This window comes from Anabas testudineus, chromosome 13 (genome assembly GCF_900324465.2).
Source record: "Anabas testudineus chromosome 13, fAnaTes1.2, whole genome shotgun sequence".
In the NCBI taxonomy this organism is placed as follows: domain Eukaryota; kingdom Metazoa; phylum Chordata; class Actinopteri; order Anabantiformes; family Anabantidae; genus Anabas; species Anabas testudineus.
In genome coordinates, this window is record NC_046622.1 from 3,507,297 (window position 1) to 3,524,889 (window position 17,593).

A 17,593-nucleotide genomic window follows, 5' to 3' on the forward strand; every position below is an offset into this window, starting at 1 on the left:
ACTAAACACATTGTACCTCTGCAACCAGTTTCCCAGTGTGGATGTACAGTGACACAAATGAAGCAGAAACTACTGTATCAGAGTAGAAACTACTTCAAGTGACATCTTTCTAACCTCCATTTATTCAAGAAAGGTTTGAATACTTCTTGATTTTCTTCTGGCACAGCAGCTGCATGATGAGTGTTTTCCTCATCAACCTTTTCAAGCTTTATTTACACAATAAAAGTAGTGCCCTTGCTGATACATATTTATAGTTATAAGACTTCACACTTGGCAACCTCAATCATCTACTGTGAACTCACTGAGGAGTGTGTTCTCCCTTGTGTAATCTCTCCTCTCAGAAAAACTAAAGCATTTAAAACATCACAGTGAAGATCAGTTCTGTGCTGAGCTTTGACAGAAAACGAGTTCTGCATGACAGCTGTTAATTTCTCAAAGACCATGACGTGCAGTATGATGTTATCATTAATCACGATTTCATGTTGCATTTATTTAAAAAGATCCACAGAAAGTGAATTGCTTTTAAGGCCGGTTTGCATTTCTTATTTTGCAACTTATATGAAAAGTTTTGTTCGCTCGTCTGTGGTAATCGCACTGGTGAAAATTAAAAACTGGATCAGTCTGCATCTGACTTCCTCTTATTACTTTCAATTTAATAAAAAACAAAAATTACAAAATAAGCAAAACATGTTATTTTCTGCACAAACCCTAAGAGGTTTTTGAAAGTAATGCACTAAGCTACTGCATAAACTACAGTAAAAGAACCTTGGATCAATTTGGAAATAACTGAATTTTAGGCACAGTATGAAATATTACTTTAGCCACTGTCATGAGGTTATTACTACTAGTCATCTCTACAATTTGTTCTTCATGTTCTTTCATCAAAATATTCAAAGGTAGAAACAGATTACTAGATCTGAGTGAACTTAAAGAATTATGCAACGTACTGTACAGTTATGTCACTTTTGAACTTCACCTTCAGCTTCAGCTTCCATCCTTGTTCAATTAGAGCTGGCCTGTTGGCCTCTAAGTGCAGTCCAGAAAGCTTTTTCCACTATTACAGTAGTCTTAAAATGTCAACGTCCCACTTTGTTCCCACTACAAAGAAAAGAGAGAGCGAGAAAAAAAAAAAAAACGACAACATGCTGCCTTGCAGAAACATATTAAGCCACGTGTGCTACAGTGTACTGTCGTGTATATGTATTCATGCTCCATATGAAATCAAATGTTGACAAAGGACAAAGCAGTTTAATCCAAACACATTTATTACAGTGACATATTCACACCTGCTGTTTCACAAATTAAAACTGACTTAAACATCTGAATTTTGTCTCTAAAACAAAAACTAAAACAAATAAAATTTACTTGACTTCGACATTTCCTAAAATATCAGTAAAGGCTTTTTCCTGGCATGCAGGGTTGCAGGAGGTGTGCGCGAGTAGAGACCGACCTGATGGACAACAACTGTGATGCTGTTTCATATTGATACCTTTCCATGGTGGCTGAATGTCCAAAATGTCAGGACCGTCTATAAAAAGCTGCGTTAATTTCTACCATCCAGACTCAGAGAACGGAAACCTGACAATAAAGAATGTGCAACAATGCAATCTTTGGACTCCAAACAAACACACAACCACAAAAACAGAAAGAGCAATAAGGAGCCTTTGCCGTTAAGAAACTTGCAGTGGAGATGCAGACTTGATGCTCTTCTCTCGCTGCTTAAGCAAAAAAAAAAAAAACGAGTTCTGAGAAAGATCTGCAGCTCCGCTGGACTGCATGTAAAGAATCTGTTCCCAGTAAGATTTAAAGTTCTGTGCTGAGCATAAAAAAAAATACTGGAAATGAGGCTGATGACCAAGCTTTATCTGCCAGGTCCCAGATAAAGAGCAAACACACCGACACCCCTTCAAATAAAGAGGGAAATATCAAATATTTATGTTCTGATTCAAAGCAAATGAAGCACTTAAAGTAAATGTAAAGGCAGGTCCTGCAGGGTTTGTCTGTTGTTGGGGGGCAAATCAATAAAATTAAAGATCCAAATTGAAGAGAAATGAAGAGAGAAAGAGTTTAAGTTCACATAACATCTGTGGACAGTAGAAAATCTATCCAGCAAAAGGTAACTCAGCGTGAATAGGACTAAAAACACTAAAGCCTTCTTTCATCATTATTTCTGCTATAAATATCACTCCGTCTCTGTCTCATCTATCAACATCCTGTGATGTCTTTGGTTTTGTTGCGTCGTTGGAAGCGTGTGTCAGCAGGGTCGAAGCCTTGCTCGCTGGCTCCGAACAGAGCCCAGCTGGGAGTCTTGGCTATGTAGTCCAAGGCTGAGAAGCTCTGCTGTCCTCCGCTCTCCTCGTAAGCCTGGACCAGTTCCTGGAAATGCTCGTAGTTGATCCACGTCCACCACTCGCCATCCACCTTGAACTAGAAGCAAACAAATGAGGTAAACAATACAAAATAGTAGTAGCTACCAATCACAGACGTAAGAAGAGAAGCTATATTTGAAGACCAATTTAATACCAAAAGACCAAAATAAAGAGGCCAAGAAAAATCGCAACTACAAGCAGTCCACCTGGAGGCATCAGTGATAAAACCCAAATAGAAGATACACCGGTGATTCTACTCAGCACACAGCTCACTGTACAGTAACTTTCCAAATCTGCAACAGTTCAGAACTGATCAATCAAATTATGATAATAATTTACTACAAAGTGTTGTATATTCTGAATTAGAAGATTTTAATGATTTAATAAAAACAATCCATTATTAATTCAGCTCCACCTCTTTGCTTTATGTCATGGCTCTTATCAATACTCCTTCACCTAATTCTCTATCCACTGTAGAGGAAAAAGAGGGACGTAAACACACAGAGGGACAGTGAAGAACAGAAAACAATGTGTTTCCTTGTGAGAGGGATACTAACTACCACAGAGAGACGATATCTGAGGACAGTGACAGGGAGGGCCTCCAACATCATTCTGCCTTTCTAAAACATGTTGCTTTCCCAAGGTATCTCAGAGGGTGAAGACTGTGACCTCTACTTCTTCAGCATGCAACACTGCTTTCCAGGACAACACTATGTTTCCTGACTGGCTGTAAAGGTGGAAGACTGAGATGAAAAAGATGCATGCATACAACACAGTCTGATCTTTTAGCTGTTTAAACCGGTGACTTGAACCCACTCCTGGGTTTGTTTGGCATTTTTTGATAAGCTTTAACTGGATGCACGATGTTGTCCAGTTGTCACTGGGGACAACTGTTTTTCTGCTTTTAGCTCTCAGCATGTAGCATTTAAAAGCTCCTTCAGGTTCATGGCTGCAGACCCCCATGTGTGCATGAGGCTTGCTTTCTTAAAATTCTTAGGACTTACACCAAATTGCTTTTACTGCTGTAATTTACACAATGGGAGGGAAAATAGCATTAAATCACTGGCTTTGTCAGAAAAAAAACAACAACTAAGCAAACAAAACTCAAGAGGACACAAAATGTATTCATGGAGGACTAGCTTTTATTTCCCAATTAAAGACATTCCTGCTGGAGTTACTGCCATTACATGTCCTGCACCTGTCCTAGCAATTACAGACTTACGGTAAGATGATGTTTCCGGTAAGATGGTAGGTAGGATGATATTTGTTCAGCCAGCATCTCTGCTAACAATTTCAGTCTCTAAGCAACAAAACAAAGCTGTGCAGTCTGGGAAGACAACAAGACGACCTGTTGTTTTTACTAACAGCGACTTGAGGATGTTGAGGACACCGAGCACTACAGGAGGTGCCTTCGTGTATGAGCACAAGCTGCTGAGCAGTACAACACTTTCACACACAATCAAAGAATTGCATGGAGGAACATCACATCTTATTCCTTACTTTAAGTTAAACTGACATCAAATTTCCTGCCTTGTCTAACACTCTCAGATAACAATCAGTCATCCATTTAACATCATTGTAACATAATAAATATTTTATATGGCTCACTGCTTTGTTGAACCAGCTACCAATTCAACATACATGATAAAAATGGCATGTTTAGGGTTAATTTACTGATGTGACTGAGAGGCTAACAATAATGTGAGAAAATGCTCATATTTTATAATAATAAATTCTGCTGACATGGCCATAATGCTGTTGTATAGGTAGTAGGAGAGCTTGTTTGGTTTAGGACTTAAAATACAACTAAACAGCTTAAAAGTATTCCTGTCACTGGTATGATTGGACAGTTCAGATGCCAAATGGTGTGGTAATAAGACACTGGCTGTCTTGGCTCACACTACAATTCCCAGCTCAAAGATCTGCAAGGTTTGTCTTAACAATTTTTATTCATTGCACTGTCCCCTGTGAGAAAGGGACATTCATGGGTGGATGGAAAGTAAGAGACAAAAAAGGTGTTGGAATGGAAGGAGAAAATAAAAAGAAGGGATGAAACAGAAACACAGCTGGTGGAGAAAGTAGAGCAATGGGCGACACAGTGAGAGATGCAGAGAAGGAGAAATGCCTATGGGAGGAAGAGGAACTAACGATGATGATGTGTCAGTGCAGGGAGGATCAATAGCTACTCGCTGCTATAGAATGATCGCACACACAGCTCTGATGTGTTTTATAAAACTACATCAAACAGTGATAGCATTCAACTGGAACTTGAAGTTCTGAGGACTGTGAAGTAAGCATGCACACACAAACACACAATGAGACTGATGTGCTTTCCTGTGATGCATTTTAAAATCTGCTCTTATGTAAGTTAACATTAAAACCTGGAGGACTACATATTCTGGATTCTCTTCCTGCTGAGACTGTTCTGCACAAAGGCATTCGGCATGGTTAAGACACTTAACAGAAAAACATCAGACTCTCTCGTTCACAGGAAGAACCTAAAAAATGCCCTGAGTTCCAAAACTCTGTTAGATTATTGATGAACACAGAAAACCAGCCAGCGCCGACACATTTACATACAGCAGAAACACAGAGAGAGGCTCATCTGAAGGTTCTAGTTTGATTAAGCTTTAATTAAAACACTAAATAAAACAATCAAATATTGTTTCTCAAAGGAACAGTTGATGTGAGGAGCCAGTCTTTCCTGTTGTCTTGTGTTGCAGATTCTGCTTCAATGCTTTACTGCATTTGAATAATTATGTTTAAGCTCTAATTTCATTTTACTATAATAACCTGGACACACTTTCTTCTTGGCAACATTATAAATTAATCTATGTCCTTTAAAACTCGGAAATAAAATAAGGTTCTGCCAGCGAGTGTATGTGCATTCACATGTAGACAAAGCGATGACACAGAGTGTGGAAAAGCATAATTGGAGGTGCAGTGTGCAGCCATTATTTTTCCCCTCATTTAAAAACCTTTTATAGATGCTGAAAAATGCTGTTTATTCTTCTGACAGGGTCTATTATTTACAGGTGGAGAGATCCTACTTCAGAGCATCAAGCACCAATACTGCAATCTACACGTCTAAGAGCAGGAAGTGGAACAAAATGGAGACTACGTGTGTATATGTTAGTGTGTATTAAGAAAAACTGACAGTTGCACAAGAGAAGGGAAAAATAAATTAAGGTGTTTGAGATGGGTGCAGAAATGGCCAGTTATATTTTTGTTGGTGAGTGATGGAAAGACAATAAAGAGGGATAAGGTGGGGAAATGGAAATCAGAGGGTTGAAATCAAGTCAGTGAAATACTGAGAGCGTCCCGGCTGACGTGAGACACTGACAGGAATAGTGTGTGTGTCATCCTGAAGAAGGTAATCACAGAGATAATATAGCGTGACAGTTTATCTGTCTAACAGAGAAACATTTGCAAATAACAAAAAACACAAAGTACAGCTGAGGCAGGTGTGAACATCATTTGTTTTGCAGGTAGCTGCAGCAGCACGTCTCACTTTTGATCAGTTAAAAAAGGCACGTTACACCACTTTTCAGATCTCTGCACTGGCTTCCTGTGGTTCTCCGTTTTTCTAGAGCAATTTAAAGCATATTGGCTTAGATATTTTGCTTTGTAGCTCAGTAACTAAGAGTAAATGTAGTTGATTGTAGATGACATAAACTTAAGTGTTGGATAAGCTGAAACTTTGACATGGTGGCGTCTCTAGATGAAAAGGTTGGCAACTCCAAATCATGGTAAATCTAAAACTGTGGAACTATAGGAAAGTCAGAGGTCAATTAACACTTGCACGTACAGTATATGGGGGGCGGAAGTAGCTCATGTGGTAGTGCAGGGTTAGTGGTTCAATTCCCACTTTCTCCCAGCTACATGTCCTTGGGCAAGACACGAAACCCCTTAGTAGCACCGATATGTACTGTCTGGCAGCTGCACAACCACAGTTTCCCAGAGGTGATTAATAAAGTATGTTACTATTATTAAAATATGTGCTGCTAACATCCTGTTGGAGCTAGACTGACAGGATTTTAAAATTAGAGAAACATTATATATACACTGAATCACAGTATACTGAATACTGTGATTTCCTTACCATTAAGAAACTTGCACAACGATTGGCATTAAAAGATGAAATACTGTGAGCATTTCACTGTGTAGAGAAAACCTCTAAAATGTGCTTTCTTTCTTTCTCACTGAGGGCTCAGAAAGAGCCTACAGACACAGAAGTAAATAAATCTGTAAGCAGCCCCATGAAAACAAAGCTCTGGTAAATTAAAAACAGAAGAGGATTAGGAGTTTGTGCGCTTAAATAAACTGTGATAACACACCATTTGTGTGTGTGAGGGAAGTGTGGGTGCCTAGTTGACTGGTCTGAACGTCTACTCCATCAGAGGAAGCCAAGACAGCAATTAATCATCATTCATTAATTATTGACAGACAGTTGCCTTGGCAGAACCCAACACTGACTGAAAACCACTCATGTGGAATCTTCTTTTTAAAACAAGGACAGAGAGGAGAATAAATTACATAAATAATAAAAAAACATATGAAAACAATAATTAAAAAACTAGCAACCTGCAGTCAGTCTATGATCTGTCAGTAAAAATAAGTGGTGAAAAATGATGCGTGTGTTTTTGCTGGAAAATAACTCCTGCAGAATCACTACAGATGCAGAGCGGATCACCAGGTACACATTATTCATTGTTATGTGTGAAGGGATGATAATGCAGTATCCACTGTCTGGGTCTAGTAAGCTGAACCTAATAAATTTCCAGCAGACTGTTGCATCTAATTAACATGTGTCAGCAAAATAGAGTATACGGATACAGATTCCCTTAAATACACACCAGGAACTGACACTAAAACTACTTTGTGATTCACCTACCTCTTATATTAACACAAAGGCTGCAACTAACAAACATTTTCATTATGACTAAATCTGCATCCACTATTTTTAGTGGTATTAGTCCTATTATGTAGTAACACATGACCCTGTGAATCCGTGTTCTTACCTTGGTGTGTGCAATGAGCAAACAGTTGGAGTGCTCATGCTCACAGGCGATCTCATACTGAGGCAGCATGTCAGCCAGCTGCTGGACGAAGGTGACCACTTCCTGGTGCCAGGGGACATTTGCCATGGTCAGACTGCTGGCAGAGCTTTCTCCACAGTATGTCACACCCTGGATAACATAAGCACATGATCAGAAACAAAGCAGAAAAAAGACAGAGCTTCAATTTCATCTGTACTGACCTATGAAAAAGGGTTAACTGAATACTTCTAAATTCATGCAAGGTTATGGGACAAGCTGACAGATCAGTAGATGAAATACTGAACAAATTCAAGTAGGAACAGTGGAACATATTTAGCACGTTGACTTGGCATGTGTTTTTAAGCCGCGTGCCATTTTTGCCCATGGTGGTGGCCTTCTGTATCCAAAGCCAATGCTCTACCACCGAGCCACCAGGCCCCCACTGCTTCAAACTCTTTTATGACCAGTAAACTACAGAGCTGACATATAAATTTCCAATTCAGCCAGTGAGAGAATTGGGGTAGGAAGTGAAAAGTCATCTAGCCTTGGCCACAAAAATCAATCAAAACAGCAGGCTAAAGTATTTTCTAATCAATAGCAGCAAATCTGTACTGTGGTTAGGCACTGAGAGGAGAACAACAGCTACCTATGGCACAGACAAACTATTGACAAGTTGAGCTGAGAGCAAAAAGGTGTGAGGGAGCCACTAAGGGAGTAAGCATATTTTCTAATTTTGTACAAACTGAAGGAATCTGTAACATGCTTCTAACAGTCGCTATCCAATACCAGACCTCCATTAACAATCAGATACAGTACATCATTAGTTTTAAGTTGTCTAGATTCAAGAGTATCTGGTCATTAAGTGGTGATTGCTACCCTGGTTGTCTTCCAACCATCCCTGCCCTTCACACCTGGATCAAGTGTGTTCAGTCAGAATCAGGAACAGGGTTTCCCACCTCTAATATATTTCAGTTTGAAGCCGCCAACGTGAACAAATGAATAGTGGAAAGATATTTTTAAGAATTACACATATTCTGGCTATAGTATGTGTTGTGTTGGCTGCACAAAAGTGTTCATCATAACAGTATTACTTTTCAGCTGTTTTCTGATTGTGGTGCCTGCACAAGTACCATGTTGTGTTTTGTATTTCACCATGTGCTTTGCCTTTGGCGCAAACGTGCTAAATTTGAATCAGTCAAATTTAATTTGCCCAACATTTTCTATTAAGTTTCAGTCTTTATTATCGAATGTGTGCACACAGACACACAACCTGAACGTCAGTGTGCGGTGACAGAACCAAGAAAACAGCCCCCCATTATATTCACCATTTTAATCAGCTTAAAAAGACATTTTTCATTAACAAAGCGGACAAAACTGTTTTCAGGTTATTTACATTCTTAAGTTACACAAAAAACATTCTGACCAGTGATCTCTCTCTAAAGGGACATTCACATTTGTTCCAGCTTCTCTATACAGCAGCCGCAGGAGATGACTCCACTTGTGAACCCCAGCCATTTCTCCAATAATTTATCAACATATGTCTTGTAGGGCTACTTGAAAATTCCCCTCACAAACAACATCTAACACTACTCTTCAGGAATTGAGTTTGGAGAGAGTGAAAGGGTGCGGCTCGGGGCTAGGAAAGACTGGGATGTTGGATAAAATTGATGAGGGACCTTGGTGTTATCAGCCTTGCCTGTAGCCCTGCTAAATAAAGATCAACTATCCAGGACTCAATATAAATCACCAGGAATGGGGAATGCAGGAGATGGGAGTGTTGGGAGGAGATGGGAAAAGATCTCTGAGATATACTAGGGGAATGAATTATAGTGTCTCATTGAGAAAGTTATGAGAGTATGGGAGAGATGGAGGATAAAAGTGAGAGCACATCAAATCGTAGTGGTGCATCCACATAGAGAACCACATATTTTAAACCTAAATAACTACCTATCTTTTATAAGCGTTTCTTCTCTACTAAGGTCACTGTCAATGAGGAACTCTGTTACTACCGCTAGTGCAATATACACTCAGATATCAAAGTCAGCACTATTAGTACTAAAGTCATTCGTCTGACTTGGTGATAATGATCAGGCTCCCCATCAATCAGCAGCGAAAGCTAATTTAGGAGCTGATGATATGATAAAGCGACTTGTTCTATCATACTGTCACCCATCCATCCTCGGACACAACAATTACTTTGCTCACGATGCTGTAGTCAAAAAGTTGCCCAAAGCTCAGAAGCCAGAAGGGTTCGTCTGTTCAGTCATACTGCTCACAGGCACAATGAAAGGAGGTGGGGGACTGAGAGATAAGAGAAACAGAGGAGTAATTTATGGATGAAAGACATGAAAGAGAGAGTTCACTCTAACAGTGACCCTTTACCTGTGCCAGAGCAACCTGCTGAAAAATTGATGCAATGAGGCAAAGGGTTTTCTGTGATTTGCAATGTTCTGAAGGTCAAACTTTGGGAAAATAAAAAGCTTAATACAATTTACAAAAGACAGGGAGATAAATCTACTGTGGACCTGGGTATTGGAGGGAGTAGGTTAGAAACTAATGTTAACATTAGTAAACTCTCAACTGACTAGTCTGTTTAGTCTGTGAAATGTCAGAAAACAGTGACTAATTATCACTACAATTCTACATAACATTCATAGAGAGTTTTGTGTTTCATTAATATTCATCTTCATTGCCTCAAGAGTATTAGTATAAATAATTTCTGTGTTTTGATTTGGTTTGCTGTGCCACTTGTGTGATCAAACACCCTGTAGAACTTAATTATATTAACATCTCAGTTATAAAACACACTTGATGAGTATCTCTGATTACCTGTCCAATCTAATGCTCCCTGCTGTCCTGTTAGTGTTGTGCTCTCCCTGATATAATGAAATGCCATGCAATTGTGCCTCAATACACACTCCTACAAGAAATCTTTAAGAGAAAAGCCAACACCAAGTCTCAGGGGACAACTCAGAGTCAGAAGTGTATGTTTTTCACCCATTAACTGCAGATGAAAATCTCCATCTTGAAGCCAAGACTTACCTGAAGCACGGTGATAATTACTTAAGTAGCAATGATACAAAGCCTGTAAGTGGAAAGTGGGTGCATTTACTTAATGTAAAGGAATGGAAGAGAAGATAGAAAGATGTGAGCTTGTCACACAGCTGGTCAAATCTATTTTTCAACAGATGGTTAAAAAAAAAAAAAAAAACACATTGCAGTGACGTTAACAACACAAGACAGACTTCAGTGGAAATGCAGATTTGAACACAGAGAACAGAACTAAAAGAGAGACAAAGACAAAAATACAGATGAAAGCAAAAGGAGGTAGATGAGCACGGATGAGTCACTGCACGGAGATCACAGATTACAGACATAAGAAGACAATGACCGAGAAAAAATAAAAAGATAAAGCAAGCGATATATTGAGAGAAATACAGACACTCTGGAAAGCATGAACTAGATGTACTGGATGGAAAGAAATACGTCTGTTGGCTGTGTGAATTTCATTTCTGCACAATCCTTGATGTGTTTCTTCCATAGGTTTCAACTGTCTGTTTGCTATTATTAAGACGGACTCTTAAAAAGCCTGGCTGCATACGACTGCCCTGCATCAATACAGTAAAAGTGAGTCAAACTGCTCTAAGGCAGTTGTAATTTGCACATCAGGCTCCAGTAGCATCAGCCTATCATTAAGAACCTAATCTGAGCCTGTGACCAGATTATCAGTAGTTCTGGAGCTTAAACTCCAGAATAAATGGTCACATGCTGCAGACCATTGTTTGTGTTGGTGGTCCACAAATGGGGGCAGAAATATTTCAGTGTATGGACAATGGATGGGAAGTGACAAAATAAAAACACACACTCAAGGTTCTAGGGGGATGATTGATGGAAGGAGAGCGACCTTGTTAGTTTTAATATGGGTGCATACTGCCAGACCAGAAAGACTACCAAAAACACTTAATTAGGGCGCAATTGAAAAAAAATTGTTTGGTTTCCTCCCACATGCCTACGACTGCAGGAACCCCTCATTACAGTAACGACTGCTACATCTCATTATTTTGAGCAGAAAACCTGTATACTGCTGCATTTTTCTGACAGCGCCCAAAGTTTATTTTGTGCACCTGGTGGCTAAAGTTTTGTTATAAAATTGAAGAATGTGTTTTTATTTTCAGTACGAACCCTGGCAGCACAATTGCAATTCTACATTATTGTAGAAAAAACAAGCCTGTTTCTATAAAATGTAAATAAGAACAAAAAACAAAAAAGACCATACATTTTCCAAGAAACTTTAAAATTTTCTCAGTTTCAGCTTCATCAATCATTCTGTACTTACAGAGCGTCCTAACATTTTTGGAAACAACGTTGTACTTTGGAAATCTGTCACCTGCACGTGAAGCTATACTACAAGTATGATGAGAAATCAGGATAACTGTGCTGGATTTGTTATTCGACAAAACATTTTTGATTTAGATGTTACAAATGTGGATACTTAAGATCAGTGGGATGGATATGTAATGAATGGGACAGCTTACATATCTGGCAATGATTATTTATCATTTGCTGCACGCCCTCTTTACTCACTGTTAAAGGGTCCTTCAGTAAGGCACTTAACCCCCAAATTCTCCTTTGTGCTGCTGGCCAACACATAACAATGTGCTCATACTGGGCTGTTCCCAGGTGTGATTCTGTGTAACTGTGACCTGCCTGCTGCAGAAAAAGACCATCAGCTTAGTAACCGTAACCTGGATAAATGAAGGTTAAAGAAAGTAACAGCAGTAGCCAAGGGGAGATCCCAGTGGAGACTGGCCAGTGGTGGAGCTCTGCTACCAGGTAGTTTAGGAGAGATGTGCTCTGGATTATGAATGGAAAGATGGGGGGAGGCTTTCCCATGGGTTGGGTCCATGTAGGAAGAGGTGTTCCACATGCTAAGTTTATCAGTGGGAGGTCTTTCATATGCTCTTTTGCCTTTCCAGCAGGACATACTGTGTAGGATGAGGGACATACAGAATGGGACACACAAGTGGATGGATGAGGTGTTCTGGGTGAGTGTATTCTCGTGTGAGGTGGAAGGCAGGATATGGCCTGACAAATGAGCAGATCACCTGTTCAAACCAATTAGCTTGCACCCCTGCAGTGGAATGAAAATAGAACAGAACTGAATCTCAACTTTGGTTGACTTCAAAGATCAGGGCTCTCTCTTATCTCTGTTATCTGTGGTTCAGAAAATTAATTGTTCTGGCCTAATTTTTATAGAGTCTAGGCACTGTTTAAATGAAACAGCAGAGAAACTGCATCAGACAGCAAATTTGAGTAAAGTATTTACTAGGAGTAGGAAAAATACATTATTAAAACAAAGAATGAACCAATATTTCCATTTGAGTGCAACACTTAATGTGCAACAGCAATTTCAACTTAAAAGTTTGACGTACCTTCAGAAATAAAAGCAATGTGGAGAAAGTTTTTAAAAAGGTTTTTAACACATTTTTAAGAATTAATATTTCAGACTTTGTAGCTACTGCTCAGTGTCTTAACACTCACAGCTCGTTTAGACAAGCTCATCATAATTCAAAAAACCATGTCTGGTCAGCCTCAAACAACAAATTATGAATAATACTCATGCATGATGGAAACTTTGACACAGTAGATTGAAACAGTGACATCCTAATCCACACTGTTTTATATTCAACTACTTTATGTAGCCATAGGTTGTAAAATGAGAGTCTATTTCAGTGCAACACATAAACTAACAAATAAGAAATGTGCAAAGTAAAAATTAAAAACCAATGCAACAAGAAGAAGACAGTTGTAGTGTTGTGACAAGTTTAAATAGGTAAACTGAAGATTAAAGATTTAAGAGGGGACACAGTGCACTTCAAATAGTAGATAAACGTGTATATAATAAAATAAAAGAAGTTCATATTACGACATCCAATTAAAATATATCTGTGATAAAAATGAAGCTCAAATTGAAAAACTTTCTGAGGTCATGAAGTAATTTTCCACTTGGATAAAAGAAACTGTTAGTCTAGGATTAGCCACTGGTACTGTCAAACCCTCTCCCTGTCTATTGAAATATTACTAAGTGAGAAGAAACCTTTTGATCTGTTTTGCACTTTGCTTGCCAAGTACTTGTCAAGCAACCGGCCCGCCAAACCTTTTCACCTCTTTAAAAAGACCACTGTGTATTTTGGGCTGAAAACTTCAGAGATGCAGCACACTCTCCAAAATGAAATAATATTAACGAAAGGTGCAACAAAAAGCCTATTAGAACAAAATATGTGAAAGGATGATTTGACCATGGTTTGGCCATAATCTCAGTGAATATGGTTCTTAAATGATGTTTCTACTATTTACATGTGGAGAGATGTTGGCAGTTATTGCTACTACAACCAGTACTTTATTCTACTATTAGATTAAACCTTGATTTGATGGAATGAATAATGAACACAGACTAGTTTGTAACCATCTGTCAAATTGTTCCCAGGTCTTATCCTATTATTACCATGCCCGCCAAATGACCAGAATAAGGTCAGTAAGCTATAAAAGCCCACTCATCTAGTGACAATCTGTAAAAATGGACACAAACTCTGCTTACATAAAACCTGCAGGGTGCCTAATAAGAGTGTTGGCACAGAACAACCAAAGGTGTCATTAAGACATGTCAGTCTGATCAGTGTCTTTGTCTAGACACCATTGTGTGCCTGCCCTTTGGTAGAGTACACTCAGTCACTCAAAATCCAACTGACTGAATAGAAAACTCACAACCTGAAGTTAGACAAACAGGAGTTCTCCTGCACTCAAACTGTGAAATACAATAAGAAGGATTCAAACTCCTTTAGTTTCGAATTGAGGCGAGTGTTGAAATTTCATATGCTAATACTTTCAGATTTTAAACATTAGAAAATGATAAATCCTCTATTTAAAGTCAAGCTGTGCGTATAGTTATCAGGATGTTTGTTCAGCCTGATCTCTTCATGTATAAAATGCCAAGAAGACAAGCGAGAAAGTAGCTGATCATTCGCTTACATTTGAAATATTTACGTATGTTTCGGGCTGTTGAACTAATTCAATGCAAATGTTTCCCATTAAATTGCCATTTAATATTACTTCCTTCCAGCTGTGAATACAGAGAGACTATCGTTCTGAGACATTACTGCTCTTACATAATGTTATAACTTTGTACGCTAACAAAATTGCAAATGAGGTGTGTTTGGTTGGAGACACAAAATAAATTGCAGCTGTAAAAACTGTCTGGTGGCCAGTGCTATTGGCTCATTTGCTTATAGGAAAGTCAGCCATGGGGAGCAAATGTGACAGGGTTTGCTATTAGCATGGTTTACTCCAGACACACGTCAAAGCTCAGGACAGAAAAATAATGGGAAAACAAAACCACAGACAGAAACTAAAAAAAGAAAAGTACACAAGTAGAAGCATAAAGAAAAGATGACGTGATTACTGAGAAATATGACATAGATATAATGATGATGAGTCCTACCTTAACCTCAATGAAGTCCGGCTGCCCCACAGCAATGAGCTCAGAGTAGGCCTGCATCTCCTCCACGTTCCAGGCCTTCACCAGCGTCAGTCTGTATACAGTCCTCTGTCTCTGCAAGGTCAAACATTGAGGTCCCAACCATTAAGTGCAATGCACATTTAATGTACTGTACAATTTAAGCAGCATTGGAATTATTCAAATGCTTCTCAGGCAATAGCACATTTTTGTGACAATGTGGTATAACTGTAATGAGAAAGAGTAAACCTCGACTTAGTCTTTTTAACTGAATTCACACTGTTTTTTGGCTGCTGTTGTCAACCTGAAATAGATCAGGTGTTAGAACATTGAGTGCTGCCATATTCTTAATGCTGCCGACGATGTAATAAATAATTTCTCCCAATAACCTTTACTACGCCTGCTCTCATTCTCAGTGGAAGTTTGTCACCAACATCTGTCCTCCACAGGCACCACAGCTGCCCTGTCTACCACCTGCCTTTGGTCTGAATAATAAAAGAGCAGATAGGGGAAGGTTTGCATGTTTACTAATGCTCTGACAACCCAACAGCATCTGTTAAAGATTTCACAAGCTGATCTGGAGGCTAAGAATCAGAGACAATCCAGACACTGTTTTAATGGATGTGGATCTACTAGGTGACACCTTTTCCAATTCCATGGGACACCAGCAGCCAAACATGCCCCATACTGCATCCACAAAGTATTGGAACTCCACAACATGATAAACAAGTCAACAGGAAGAAAACTTCCTACATACAGTACAAAAAAACACTGCTTACAGTACAATGGGGTAGATTCAGGCTATTGTTGCTGCTGTATAGCAGAATAAACAGAATTGTTGAAAAAGAAAGGCAAAAAAAAAAAAAAAAAGTTAAAGGAGACTTGTTTCTTTGGATAATACAAAGAAACAAGTAGATGACAATGGGAGAAGAGAGTGCACCATTTCCCTCATTCCTTCCCTCTCTAACTGGAAGGTTATCTATAACAGTAGGTCTTTTCAGCCCAGTAGGGAAGGGGATAATTGGCCAGTGGAAGCAGGAAGGTGAGGTATTTCAAGCTGCCTCTAGTCTAAATCCGACACCGAGACACAACTCGATCAATCCCCCTGTGCACTGGCACGGAGGCCAGGTGCAGGAGAGGAGGAGAGCTGTCAAACAGAGAACAGAGAGGGATAAGTGCTTAGGAAGGATGGAGATAGAGCCCACCATGAAATGGAGACTTAGGAATATGGAGCTGTGACAGGGAGACAGGGGGTGATGAGCACAGAGAGACCTTATTTTTGGAAACACGGAAGTTGTACACAGACAAACCAGACTGTCACAGAGAGACATACATGTGCAAACAGACGAGGTAAATGTACAAATTTAAAATACAATATACTAAACTATAAAGTCAAATAACCGGTTATGATTATATGCACAAAGGCTTCTATTTTGGTGTTGGGTTATTTAGGTGTTGATACAAAACTGGTCATAACATTTCGTGGACTAAAGAGTTTGTTATTTAAAAGTTAGGCCTCAAGATAAAATATTAACAGCATTTATAAAAAATGCACAAACATTCAGCGCATTTCATTTCATTTTATCCAAGCGTGAATATGCCAAGAGCCAAGCCATGTCCTACCATGGATATAATCATACCTCCAAAAATATAATCCAACACAACTCTGTATTACAGTTAAATATATCGGTTGTAAGACCAAAATAGTATAAGCTCACATTTTGCTGGTTGCCACAGAGAACTGTCCCACTGGATCATTCCACAAACGCACCACACATACACAGACATAATTTCACGGAAGAAAGTGATTCTAGAGAAAATAAGCTGTGTAACACTTCCACATAGTCATATATTACAGAGATATGCGAGTGTGATTGTTGTTGCTGACATTTTCACATTACAGCATTTGTATGGTTTGTGTCATACACTGTATGTCGAACATAAGACATGCACAGAATGCTGAGCTAGGAAACACTGATATCATTAGACAGTTTTTGACACCAAGTTAAAAAAAAAAAAGCAATTCTTCAGAATGATGGCGACTCTTACTGACAGACAGCGAAGCACTGTTCAAAATAATGAGTAGTATTGGTGACAGTGGGGGAAAAAGTGTCATCCAGTGCTCCAGCAGTTAACCATCTGCCATAAACTGAATTAACCTTTAGTCAGTTAAGACAGTGGGAAACCAGTGGTACGATCATAGCCACAATTAGCCACTAAAAATCATCATGTGAATGTGTAGTGTGCGTAGATGCCTAAATGACCAGAATTGATAGAGTGCTGACAAAAACCCTTCACTCTTTAATATTGTATTTATTCCAAGGCTGCTGATGTATTTGTCCACCCTTGCAGTTGATATTTGATGTTGCTGTGTGGTTAAAATTATTATGCACTTAAAGTGCAACAATCCATTGCCAGTGAGTTAGCTGAACTCATGTAGTCAACAACACCTCAGGCTGAGTGGTAATGAATTTGTCCATTGTTTGCTGAAGCATTAAACAAGAGGAAGCCGGCCCATTACAGATGCTTGTAATCAAGGGTCCCTCTGAGAGACTTCACAGCACACATCTTCCTCAAGGTCGTTTGGCAGTGCACTTAAGCACATTTTTCCCCTAACTTTGTCTTTTTAGGAAACACTAAGAGAGAAAATCGATTCACACAAGCTGCCTGGT

The 17,593-nt window shown here is 39.1% G+C and overlaps 1 protein-coding gene across 1 annotated transcript in view; it reads right to left on the minus strand.

Annotated features, from left to right (window-relative positions):
• Window positions 1-1,247: 1,247 nt before the first annotated feature.
• tyw1 (tRNA-yW synthesizing protein 1 homolog (S. cerevisiae)) overlaps window positions 1,248-17,593 on the minus strand; it is a 40,830-nt gene continuing 24,484 nt past the window's right edge. Inside the window, exons 14-16 of the mRNA XM_026370173.1 lie at window positions 14,907-15,017; window positions 7,391-7,558; window positions 1,248-2,427 (exon numbers count right to left, since the gene is read on the minus strand). Coding sequence (XP_026225958.1) covers window positions 2,206-2,427; window positions 7,391-7,558; window positions 14,907-15,017 — 501 coding nt within the window. The 3' untranslated portion in view covers window positions 1,248-2,205. The remainder of the gene's footprint in view (window positions 2,428-7,390; window positions 7,559-14,906; window positions 15,018-17,593) is intronic.